The sequence below is a fragment of the Rhea americana genome, unplaced genomic scaffold (assembly GCF_003343005.1).
Source record: "Rhea americana isolate MKP2758 unplaced genomic scaffold, rheAme1 scaffold_8, whole genome shotgun sequence".
NCBI classification, from domain to species: domain Eukaryota; kingdom Metazoa; phylum Chordata; class Aves; order Rheiformes; family Rheidae; genus Rhea; species Rhea americana.
In genome coordinates, this window is record NW_028186978.1 from 1,134,956 (window position 1) to 1,147,629 (window position 12,674).

The 12,674-nt window shown below is 41.1% G+C and overlaps 1 protein-coding gene across 1 annotated transcript in view; it reads left to right on the forward strand.

The window, feature by feature from the left end:
- Nucleotides 1–12,674, forward strand: part of KDR (kinase insert domain receptor) — a 98,332-nt gene that overhangs the window by 64,737 nt on the left and 20,921 nt on the right. Inside the window, exons 2-13 of the mRNA XM_085322826.1 lie at nucleotides 884–1,032; nucleotides 1,659–1,855; nucleotides 2,985–3,109; nucleotides 3,426–3,594; nucleotides 5,195–5,334; nucleotides 5,528–5,714; nucleotides 6,986–7,097; nucleotides 7,191–7,354; nucleotides 8,267–8,423; nucleotides 10,049–10,169; nucleotides 10,768–10,876; nucleotides 11,622–11,966. Coding sequence (XP_085178952.1) covers nucleotides 884–1,032; nucleotides 1,659–1,855; nucleotides 2,985–3,109; nucleotides 3,426–3,594; nucleotides 5,195–5,334; nucleotides 5,528–5,714; nucleotides 6,986–7,097; nucleotides 7,191–7,354; nucleotides 8,267–8,423; nucleotides 10,049–10,169; nucleotides 10,768–10,876; nucleotides 11,622–11,966 — 1,975 coding nt within the window. The remainder of the gene's footprint in view (nucleotides 1–883; nucleotides 1,033–1,658; nucleotides 1,856–2,984; nucleotides 3,110–3,425; nucleotides 3,595–5,194; nucleotides 5,335–5,527; nucleotides 5,715–6,985; nucleotides 7,098–7,190; nucleotides 7,355–8,266; nucleotides 8,424–10,048; nucleotides 10,170–10,767; nucleotides 10,877–11,621; nucleotides 11,967–12,674) is intronic.

Below are 12,674 nucleotides of genomic sequence, written 5' to 3' on the forward strand. Positions count from 1 at the left end.
GGCGGGCTGCGGGGTCGCCGTCGGGCTCGGGAGCGCGGCGTCGCCGGGACGCGAGAGCTGTCATCGGCGATCACCTGCTGCGGACGGGCGCGGGGGGGACCGCGAGGAAGCACTGGGGAAGCGCAGGGAGGGAGCGGGGCTGCCGGCCCGGCCTCGCCGCCGCGTCAGCCGTCGCAGCGCTGCGGCCGTCGGCGTTGCCGGCTCCCCGCCGCGGGGTGTTCCCCACCGGAGCCCCGGGGGCGGCCTAAGGCCTCTCGCCACCCGCCCGGCAAGCGGGGCGCGAGCTGCGCCGCCGCCCGAGAGCGAGCGCTGGCCCCGAAACCTTCGCGAGCGCGGGTGGCGCGGAGTGAGCCCGAGGCAGCTCCGTGGTGGGAAAGCTGCGGGGTGGTGGGTTCTGCCTAGCTGCTTGGGAAGAGAGGCACGGCATTACAAAAATAYGGTGTAGCAGCGCTCCGCTGGGTTCGTAGCGCCTTGAATTTGTGACAAACGACGTGAAACAATTCTTCACAGAATTAATCAGTCAGCAGGCTCGAAGAATATAAATATATTCAATTTATTATAAGAAAAGCTGGTAATCCTTTCCCCAGGGAGTGAGATCATCAGATGAAGGTTCGCTTTATTTCAATGTCCCACATCCTCTTGTTAGACCTTGAAGTTGGCAATGCAAAAAAACAGGAACTCCACCCTGGCTCGATGAATTGTAGTGCTCTGCAGCTAGGTCCTGACCATCTGCCTTTTCTTCCTGTTATGACAGAGTTTCTGAACTTTCTGGGATGTGTGAAAAGTCATTATTTACCCCTACACTGTTAAGCAGATGATGTGAAAGTGTCCGCTTTGAAACATATGCCATATGCTTGTATATGATGCTTTTCTGGTTGTGTAGCGTTTACTTTTGTCTTGTTATTTCTTTGATTTGAGGTTTATTATATATATTTTTGCAGGCTTATTTATTTCTCTGGATCAACCAAGCCTTAGCATCCAAAAAGATGTCCTCACAATAACTGCAAATGCTACTCTAAATATTACTTGCAGGTAAGGGCAAATCTGGCTAGTATGATTTTGATGTGGATGATTTATGCAACGGGTTTTTGTACAGAGTTACAGATGAATCTCTCTCTCTCTCACCTACCTTCTCTCCTATTTCTTTCCCCTCTCTTTGTGATTCCGCTTCCCCCGTGCTTTTTTCTGGTGGGCTTTAGAAATGATCTTAAAGGGTTACAGCAAGGGAAGATCACTGCARAAAGGTGCAGCAGCAGGCTAGCTGAGGGACACGACATAAAAAACACTTGGAAGTAGCTTTGGTCTAGTCCTAACCACTGCCTGGTGAGAGGAGCTGGGGAGTACCGGGAAATGTGGCGTTTACTGGATCCTCGCAGGGTGCTGGGGAGTGAGGCTGTCGCCTCTCGGATCTCCCTTTTAGGTTCTGTGTTAATTAGATTCACCACCGCTGAATTCTCAAAATGAAATAACTTCCACAYAGGTATTAATAATATCTCGGTTCATGTGAATTTGTCATATATGGCTTGCCAATCCATGTTATGTAATGAAGCCAATTCTTTTTTGTACATGTAGAGACTAGCAGGACTGAGTTTTACCAACTTGGCAATAGTACTGGTGCCCATCATGTGCTAAYGTTTCTCTGACGTTTGCTTTCCTAGTGGTCAGAGAGCGCTGGACTGGTTCTGGCCGAACAATCAGAGCAGTACTGAGAAGCGTATTGCTGTGACAAATTGTAGTGATGGTCCCTACTGTAAGATGCTTACTCTTCTAAAAGTAATAGGCAATGATACAGGAGACTACAGATGCCTTTACAGGGACAACCAGGCAGCTACAACCATTTATGTGTATGTTCAAGGTAAGTGCTTACAMGGTTCTTATGTGCCTCCCACCTATCTGAAGGAGTGCAAAATGAAGGAGTGCATCAAGATTCTCAAAATTATTTAGGCATTAAAATTTCTAAATACTAGAATTTTTAGTCCTATGAAACTATTATTTTTCCTACTCATTGTCATGTTGAGCAGTTACATGCCAATATGCTTACTGCCATCAATAGAAAAATCTCTGTGCTCRCTGTACTTGGTCTACTATTCTCCTCTGCCCAGAACTCAGCCTGCGTATCTCTGCTGTGCTTTGAGCCTGTCCTCATGAATGCAGAGCTATTAATTACTTMAGTAGGTGTTTCATACAAGGGAGGATTATAAAGATTGTATATATTTATTAAAATGGATATATCACCCTCCCTTTTACYATTTGTACCATCTGATACTGTTCAAAAAAAATGACCAAAAACCATGAACTTCCATGTATTTGTTGACTATAATAGTAAAGTCTATTTATAATTTAAAAACTAAATTTCAAACTCAGTTCTGTTGATAGAAATGCAGATGTGTGTGGCAGCCACTGCAAAGCCTTCTGTTATGCTCTCAGCTTAAGAAGGCACATACACTAAGGCATTTGCCTTTTTTGCATTTGGCTTGATACCCGTGTTCTCGTGTACCCTATTTCATTTTTATTCTAACTTATGGCTAGCATGTTTAAAAATGAGGTGTTGTTATATACATGCATTAGCTTCTTCTGTAAGATCATGAACTTACTTCTTTTTTGACTCACTTTGGACCATGCCATTTTGGGGGCTGTATAGCATGTCACTACTTTAACTGATATTTCCTGTAATACTTACGCAAGCAAAGTCATACTAGGGTAAATCAGATTTTTTCCAGCACAGAGAGTGCTGGGGCAGGAAGCTATTTTCTGAAGTGCGTACTCCYGCTGATAACTGCTTTGAGAATAATAGTATTATAAAACTTTGTGGCTGTCAAAACATAGCCCCCTCCCCACTTAATCTCATCATTTAAGCATTTTACCAAGTAGAAAGAAATAAAACTGATTTGAGAAGGAACAAACAGAGAAAGAAAAAACAGAAAAAATTTGCTCCAAAATCACTTGACAAATAATACCTATTTATCAACCAAATTTTCTTCTAGATTACAGATCTCCATTTGTGACTTCGGTTAGTGATCAACTTGGCATTGTGTATATCACTAAGAATAAAACAGTGGTAGTACCATGCCTTGGGACTGTATCAAATCTCAATGTATCTCTACATGCGGTAAGGAAAAAGCCTATTATTATTTTAAGTTAGTTAAAGTCAATATGATTAAATACATCGTTTGAAGTATGAATGTTTCTTAAAAACTTGTTTCTGTGGGAATTTTACAGCCTGTGATTAGAAGGTGAGTGCTGTAACTRTACTCATCCATGCTCCTGCACTCTGAAAATACAGGGTGATTGTGAAAGGAAGATTGCCTGAGCTAAGATGTTAAAACTAGGCTCGTGCTATTTTGGAAAATATTAGACTTAAAACTTTGGGATTGCTTGATTTTTTTTTTTAATTTGATTATATATTTTATCAATATTTCAAACAGAAATATCCAGAGAAGATATTTGTTCCTGATGGTAAATCAATTTCATGGAATAACAAAAAAGGCTTCACTATACCCAGTCATTTAATCAACTATGCGGGCATGGTCTTCTGTGAAGCTAAAATAAATGATGAAAGCTACCAGTCTATGATATACATAGTTGCAGTTGTAGGTAAGCCAAAGATTTTTTTCTATAGCCTTTGTTGTTTTGCTTGGTACAACATACTGAACCAACTATATTTTGTTGGACTGTAGGTTGTTTAGTACTGACAATACAGCTAATACAAAATAGATGTTGTGATATATGTTACTTTTCTTKTAAATGCAATGTATTGTGTTCTTTCTGGTTGATCACTGGGATAAGTGCTTCTATTTTTAGTGTTTTGCATAGATGCCCAGGATTTTTTTTCCAACAATGCAAGCCTTTTTTTCTGAAGTCACTCTCACTTGTACTTTATTCACTCATCTAGGGTCTGAGTCAAAATTGAAGGGAACTGAAGGCAGGCATCCTTTAGCAGCAGATGGAAGGGAGTTCTCTGAGGGTATACCAAAGGAAYGGGGGAACTGAAGAGGGGGTGTAACACTAGGAGTTTGTTTGGCTTTTCTGTCTTTGTACTTATGTCCTGACTCTGGCAGAAATTTATAYTCTCCTGATATCTTGTCAGTTGTTCATCAAAACTCACAAACAACATGATGATTCTGTGAAGGCTCAAACCTGAGCTGAAACTGCATTTTTTTTTCTCTTTGGCTCTGAGGACACAAAGACCACTYGAAAAGGCTAGTTAGCACCCAGACAGTCTCACTTACCTGGCAGTGCCATTAGAGCAGGAAGACATAAGTGTAACAGCCCACCATCTTTTACTCTGTGTGGCAGACTCTTGCTTCTCCACCTAGTTCATCATTCTTTACTCTGATTTGGAGCAAATTTGGAATTTCTGTATATTTTGGAATATTTTAGATATTTGATTTCACAAAGTAAACTTTGGGCAATTATTAAGGAAGACAATCTGATGATGGTAAAAAATTCCAAGTTATTGTTGGGGTGAGGATTCATCTTCTTTAGCTTTAGATCTCATAAGGCTGAAATGATGTCTGAGACTGGCCRAATGAACTGCTCTGTGGTGATATACCTTGCCTTTCTCTAACTGTGGAGAGAAACAGCTCAGGTTAAATATCTAGCTTTAAGTGTCTAGAAGGAATTGAGGGTGTCCTGCTCCACATGTCTGCTTTCAAGCTGTAGTGACAATGATGGGAAGTATGATTTGTCACTGTGCTGTCAGGACCTGATAGCTGCTCATTGAATTTCTCCTATAATCAGCTGCTTGATAACAGACAGGGATGTCCCTTTTGCTTTGCTGAGGCATAGGGTGAATTTGCTCAGGCTCAGTGCTGTGCTTATGGGGGCTATGGCCTGGCCTCYGGTCACCTGGAAGTGTGACAGACCTCATTTGCACCTCACTGGAAAAGAAGGTGTGGGTCAGCATCTCCTGTCCACCTCCTACCCTGCCTCAGGCAGGGAAGGTTTCTCCTGACCCCATCAGGGGGCTCTGATCAAGTGTGTATGTCCTGCTTCACTGCTGTCTGATGCAGCTCACACATCACAGATCAGAAGTGGTCAGTGCAGACATACCCCTTCTCTCCAGGCTTCTTTAACCAGTCATCACACTGTGCTAGAGCTTCTAGAGGAAACTGGCTTTCCTGGGAAAGTGGCTGCTAAACTCCGCGAAGAAAGCTTTTCTTCCCTCAATTTTTTTGTGCCTTTTTTCTTCTAGGATACTTAATTTATGACCTGACTATGAACCCACATTACCAAGCAGAACTTGCAGTAGGAGAAAAACTGGTTCTAAATTGTACCGTAAGGACGGAGCTGAATGTGGGAATTGATTTTAAATGGGACTACCCTTCTATCAAGGTAAAACCATAACTTAAAGGTGTTGACATCACAACAAGATTAGGCTTAGAGTGTTGCTTCCTCCTTTATAACGTTAACAAAACAGTGAATAATACACAAAGTCTAGTCTGTTGTATATACAGTCCTGTAAAGTACGAGAGGAAGAATAAGAATAAACCAGTTCCAAAACAATTCTATCTTTTATCTGTTACAGGAAAAGCGTGCAACTATAAGGGATTTAAAAACCACTGCAGGAGAAATAAAGAAGTTTGGAGAAATAAATAAGTTTGTAAGCACTCTTACCATTGACAGTGTGTCCTTAAGTGATAAAGGTCGATATACTTGTGCAGCATCCAGTGGCCGTATGAACATGAAGAACAGCAGTTACTTCATTATCCATGGTATGAGATGTTCAGATTCAGTTCTGTTGGTTGTTTCAGAGTTGGAATTGATTACTAGGATGCAGAATGTCCATATACAGGCCATGTTATATAGTAAAAAATGTCAATGTACAGCAATTAACCAAATTGTAGCTACAGTATTGTACTCTCTAGCATCTGCTTCGGTAGAGTTATATTTATACTAAATGGTTGTCTGATGATAAGCTTTTAAAGGATAATATATATGATTGTTACTGAAAGCTATACAATCCCGTAGGGAAATGGACAGTAGAATAAAGCAAAGATGACCTCTGGTCCTCTGAGGTGCTGTAAAGCTAAGTGAACTTAAGATAGATTCTGGTGGCTCTGTGGAACAGGAGTCTGGATCAGCATGAATGAAGCTAGGAGAATAAAACTTTTGGTCTTTATGTTATGAATATTTGAATCAACTCTAGTTCTGACCATATGGAAATGATGCAAAGGAAACAACATTGGTTAAGAGCTTAGATAAATATGGGGCCATGTCCTACAGTCTTTTACTCAAGGTCCTCTTGGGCAGAGCCCCAGCAGCTTCCGCTGATTTCTAGAAGAGTTTTGCTGGCTGTGGGGAGTGTACCAGATATTAAATCAATACCATCCTAAATCTTAGCCAATAGACCGATCACTGTCTTAGTCTGAGTATAGATTTTTAAAAAATAATGTCAATCATTTCGGTCTGTTCTGTGATTGCAAATAGTGTGTGCAAATATTTTCAGCCTCTCTTCAATTATGTAACTATCACATACAGTTTTGAATACTATTATTTCCTGAAATGAATAGATCAAGCTGGTTTTATGATACACACACATATATATATAAGTGGAAATAGTGGAAAGGTTAAAATGGGATCCTGTGCAGCTGAGCATGTGCCTTTCACTTCTGAGGATTGCTTTGTCACAAAGTAATAGAGATTAGATATCAGACAGTGTCTGATAGCTGATGTACAGTCCTGAGAGCAGAGTCTTCTCTCCGTTGCTCTCAAGAGCACCCTGTAAAGGAACTGGTCCATTCCACTGTGTGATGGAAAGGACTGTGGACATGGTGGGTCCATCTCCCCAGAGCCCAACTTGAGGCTTAGGGCTCAGGCTTGTCTCAAATTGTAGGTTTGAAGCTGCCGTGCTATTTCAGTGGCATCCCATCATGGATCTTTCTCTGTCATGTGCTGTTAAATGCAAATTCAAATGGAGACAATTTACATTTCTGTCAATGTGAAAAGACTGTTTTATTATTATTATTTTATTTTTTTTTTACAGAAAGTCCTTTTATTCATCTGGAGAAAATGGAGAATGTGGTTGAGACAAAGTTAGGTGATACAGTCAAAATTCCTGTCAGATATAAAGGATATCCTCCACCAGAGGCAAAATGGTAAGAATCAGGACACAAAATATTAGAAAAACTGAACTTTTCTTAGTCAAGGTAAATCCTTGAAGTATTCAAAGCACCATATATTTTCTTTAGGTATAAAAATGGAAAAGCTATCAATGCAAATCATACAGTTAAACTTGGCTACACATTAATAATCACTGAAGCAACTGAAAAGGATGCTGGGAATTATACTGTAGTACTTACAAACCCCACTAACAAGATGCAGAGGAGACATACATTCAACCTCCTGGTGAATGGTAAGTGATATATGAGTGATACCTTTCTTTTTACGTGTAGACAAAGTTTATTACCATTTCTAGGATTAAATTCATCCTAGTGCTATGAAGATTTAAATGGTGGAGGGGAAAGGGGCCTGAAGGAGATCACTTAACCTCCGTCATGGGAATGCAGAGATGGCCCATTCTTGTTCCAGAATTTACCTCTTGAGAGACTGCAGGCTCTTGTTGTGATGATGCTTGTGCGTGCGTGTGTGTGTGCGTGCGTGTGTGTGTGCGTGCGTGTGTTCCTTTCTGTTTTCTGTATATTATTTCTTTGCCTCTGTGTCCTACTCTCTTCCTGCCCTTCATGCTCTCTCCCGCTTGTTTTGCTGCCGGAGTCCTCCCCCATCCTGGCCTACCTCACCCATCCTTCCTGCCCCAGGCAGACTGCTCCTTCTCTTCTGCCCTGCCCCTCCAAGCCCTCCTCCTCCTTTCTGCTTCCCAGGAAACAGCCTAGCCTGAACACTTTGGAAACCACAGGTCTTGAAAAGGGCAGTGACCCAAATGCAGTGGGGTCAGAGCTGGGAAGTAATATGCTTTTAATGGCTGGAGATAGTAGTGCAAGTTTAAAGGCTACATTTTAAGCCTGGAGAGTAATGAAGGAAGTTTTTGTTAGAGCTATTAAGCATTATGTCTTGAGAGCCTGATCCTGCAAGGTGTTGGGCATGTTATCTCTTCCTTATATGTACTTTTTTGTTGGAAATGCTTTCTGTTGCAGTCAGATGGCATTGAGTACAGCCAGCTTCCTATAGGATGAAGCAATATGGGACACTGAGTGAATTAGTTGCTATGAGAGGTTCTTTAAACTATGTAGTCTGAGAACATCCCTCCTTTCTAGCAGAAGAGGGGCTGTCCACCTATGAGGTGTAACATGCTGACTCTCTCCTCTAGTTCCTCCTCAGATTGGTGAGAATGCATTGCTGGCACCTGTTGACTCCTACAAGTATGGTTCGACTCAAGTGCTCACCTGCACTGTCTATGCAATCCCACCTCCCTCCACCATCCTGTGGTACTGGCAGCTAGAGGAGGAGTGCACTTTCAGCCCCCAGTAAGTGCAAAGTGATATGGCAACTCTTCTATCTTCTGGGACTCCTGTAGTCCCTCAGAGATTTATTTTTTTGTCTATTTTTTGGTGTCCGTTGGCTTACCGCCTTTGTGACCAGGCTCTCTACTGAGTACAAATTTGAGCCCTGTGCAGCCAGAACTTCTGATATGGGGCAGAAAGAAAGGAACGTTAACTTCCCTGAGATGCTCTCCCAAAGGACAGGGAGCTTCTTGGATGGGGGCGGGGGGGGGGGATGATCATAGCTGGAAAATTTCTGCTTTCAAGGTCACTGATTGATGAAATGTCCTCTTAAGCCTGCTCTCAGCTAGAGACAGAGTTAGCACAGCTAGCTAAAGTTTTAGACCAGGGTTTGATAAGAATTGCAGGGTTGGAAGGTAACTCCATCTGGATTTTGAACTGAACTCAGCTGAACTGGGCTGGAAAACTAGGGCCACCCTGTGCAAGTATAAATGGCTGAACAGAGCTGGACACAGAAAAGTTCAGGCTCAGGAACTGTTGCCACCAGATAGTTCTCTCTCTCTGTTTTGCTCCCATTTAAGTCATGGCTGAGCTTTTGTTTATGACAACTGTAGGCTCAAAATGACTTCATGTTGGTAGGACCTGGTTAAAATTAACCCCCAATAACCAAACAAGGAAAGACTGTGTTACTTAATAGGCAGGCTACCACAGTCAGGCTCTGCTAAGGTTGTAGGCAATGAGCTGTAAAGGCAAGGGCCACCTTCAGCAAGAAGCTGGCAGCACTCATTTGTTGTCTTCATGCCTTCTTGAAGGGATCTTGGTTTGTGCTGGGTTTCAGAGACAACTATCTATATGCTGTCCATCAGATCTCTCATTGGGCAGCTGCAGGCCCAAAACTCAATCCCAAACACAGGAAATGTGCTGTTTATGCTAATTACAGATCTCTGTGGTTTTCTTCTTGCAGTGGTCAAGTGCTGAGTATATGGTGCTCTTTATCTGTGTGAAAGTGTATCTCAGGGGAAGTGCACTGCTTGATGTTGGGGAATGATAGAGAGAGTGCCTGACTGAGATTCACGCAGCTTTCCTTATCTGGGCCTGCCATAAGTCCAGATTTCCTTTTTTTAAAAAAAAGAGGCAAAAAAAAAAAAAAAAAGCATTCTTCTTTCCTGTTGTTGTTTTTAAAAAGACTTCCAGTAGTTTCTTCCTTTGGTGCCTGGTTGCTTCCTACACAAGGGCTACTGTCCTCAAGAAATTCTTTTAGGAACTTCAGTGATTTCTGTGTCTCTCTGTCTTCCTTTGAACTAAATTAACTTGAATCATCCATTTATGAATGGAGGTTTGTTCCCAGAATAGCTGCTTCCCTCCAAGCATCCTGATTGAGCTGACATAGGCAGATTAATTAGGAAATTCACCTTTAGTCTTGGGGAATTTTTATTTTATAGAGCACAAAGGTCTCAGAAGTTTATAGGGCGCAATTTAGTAGAAACGCTTCCAGAAACATACTCTTCTCTCTCAGATGTAGTGTGGCTACTTATCCATCTGATTTATAGATAAGTATCTGTATATTACAAAGAGAATGAAAAATCCACATAATCTTGAAGGGCTAATATTTGCCTTATCTAATGCATATGTCTCTACCTATCTCTCAGAAAAGTTCGCTCAGGAGCCAATCCATACGCATGCAGGAAATGGAAAGTGATCTCAGAGAGAAAGGGTGGGAATCAGATTGAAATTAAACATCAAGTTGTTACTATCGCTGGGAAAATGAAGGTGAGCAGATTTTCGTTTCTATTAGTTGGGAATGATTAACCCTGTTCAGTGATCCAAGGATCTGGAAATATGTCTTTAAAGATTAGTCTCCTTTCACCTAATGATAGCCACTTAAAACTTACGATCTGTTCTAGTCTAGTCATTTATGCACCTGCTGAAAGTAATGGACAGAGATGATAGATTCTTCAAATATTTTAGACACTTACCTAAAGTGACCTTCTATTGAGGAACCCAACTGACTTAGATTTCAGTGCTGCTTCTTTGTGGGTCTCAAGTTAGGAGAGTTAATATCACCATTTAACTGCATCAGGGGAGTTTGGAGAGACTGAAGAGCAGGAAAAATTGTGGATGCAATGTTTATTAACACATACACTGAAGTGTGTGTTCTGGGAGGTTTTTTTTGTTGTTTTCTTTTGTCTTACTGTTATACACCTAAGCAAAAAAAGGTAAACAACAGTAACAAACTATGCACATGACATGTCATGGGTTTGTGGGGAGGAATTTTCAGTTTTGTAGATACCTACACGACACTTTGCTGAACTGTTTTGGTGATTAGACTCTCTTAAGTTTGCACTAACACTCAGTTGTTCTTCTGTAGACTGTGAGCACCCTTGTGATTCAAGCAGCAAATGTGTCTGCTTTGTACAGATGTCTGGCTACAAACAGAGCTGGGTCAAGTGAGAGAGTTATCTCCTTTCATGTGACCAGTAAGTATACCTCGTTGAAAACAGTCATGTTAAATTAATCTTATTTCCTCTACTTCAATGACATGAGCTTCAACACTATTATTTGATTCCTATCTTTTATAAAATCCTTTAATCCATATGGCCTACTGAATATTTTCCCAATACAGTCTTTAAAATCACTAATTACCTTTTACTAAGTGGTAAGTTTTATTGGCATCAGTGGAGTGACAGGCCCATGAAAGTGACTTAGAATGGGCACTATTGTCCTGATGGTGATTACAATTGGTAGTCACTGAAAAAAAGCAAGGGAGAAATTATGTTAGTGTCACCAAATGAGTGAAGTTGTACTATAAAAGCTAAGACTAACATTTTCAAAGTTGGGTGTAAAAGAGCATCTGTCTTCTTGAAAATCAGTCTCCATATTTACATGCCGAAATAATATTTTAATTCAAATCTAAAAATTAACCATAGAATAATGCTAAGAATCGTCTTAGGCTGCCAGGAATTTCTATGGGAGGAGGAATGCCCCTCATTACATAGGCCTGTCTTTGATCCATATTAAGTGTGTTGCTTTAACGAGATTATTTTCTTTATATAAATAATAGCTCTGATTTGTAGGTATTTTATTTCCTCATTTACATCTGGGCAAAATGAGAGTAAGGCTATGTTTGCAGGCTTCCAAAGAAGCTTTCTCAAGTTAATGTTGGCAATAAAATGTACAACCTGATAGGAATTTAAAAAATTTCTTCTATTTTTTAATTTGCAGGGGGTCTTGAAATTAATCTCCAGCCTCAGAATCAACTGACAGAGAAGGATAACATGTCCTTGCAGTGCACAGCAGACAAATTCACCTTTGAGAAGCTATCATGGTACAAACTCAGTGCCCATGCTTCACAGACTCCCTTTGGAGGGCTACCCATGCCTGTTTGCAAGAACCTTAATGCTCTTCAGAAGCTGAATGCAACAGTTTCAAATACCAATGGTGAAAATGTCACCTTAGAGCTCATCCTCCGTAACATCTCTCTCCAGGATGGAGGGGATTATGTTTGCATTGCTCAGGACAAAAAGGCTAAAACACAGCACTGCCTAGTCAAGCACCTCACTGTTCAAGGTATGGATCTCTAACAATGAACCAAAATGAGTTGTTGCATATGAAAACTACTGCACTAGTGTCAGTGATTGGTATCTTCAGGCCCTGTGTGTGTCACTTAATGGTATGCTCATTTTGTTAAATGGAGTTAGATATTTGTTGTGAACAAAAGGCGTGCCTTGAACATACTGACCACTGCTGACTGGGGGTCTGAGAGTTGTCCAGGCAGCGGGGATTTACCAGTGAGGAAACATTGACAGTGCAATTGTGCTATGCAAGGAGTCGAATTTGGCTTTTGCCCAAATAACGGCACATGTTTGTAGCTCAGTAATTTTGCAATTTTACTCTTCAAAACATTTTTCTCTTTAGCTGTTTCTCTTTGCCTGTTTATATTGGTGGCATTAATGTTACTGCATTGTCATTGATTCTTGAGTTTGAGATTATATATATAACTTAAAACTGTTATCAAATAACGCTAAGATTTAGGCACCAGCAATACAAACTTACAAGCAATTAGCTTTTGATTCAAATAAAGATGACTTTGTTTTGGGGCCTGGATGTCAGGCAACTGTGTGCCAATTGAGGAAAATACTTGTGCATGCTCATGGGCTGTCCTGAACCAGTGTCTGAAGAACTGACAATTTCAGACTTCTTTTAACAGATGTGAAAATAGAAATGTAAGGGAAACAATTTCTCACCTATTTCCTCTTCCCTCAGAAGCCTGTACAA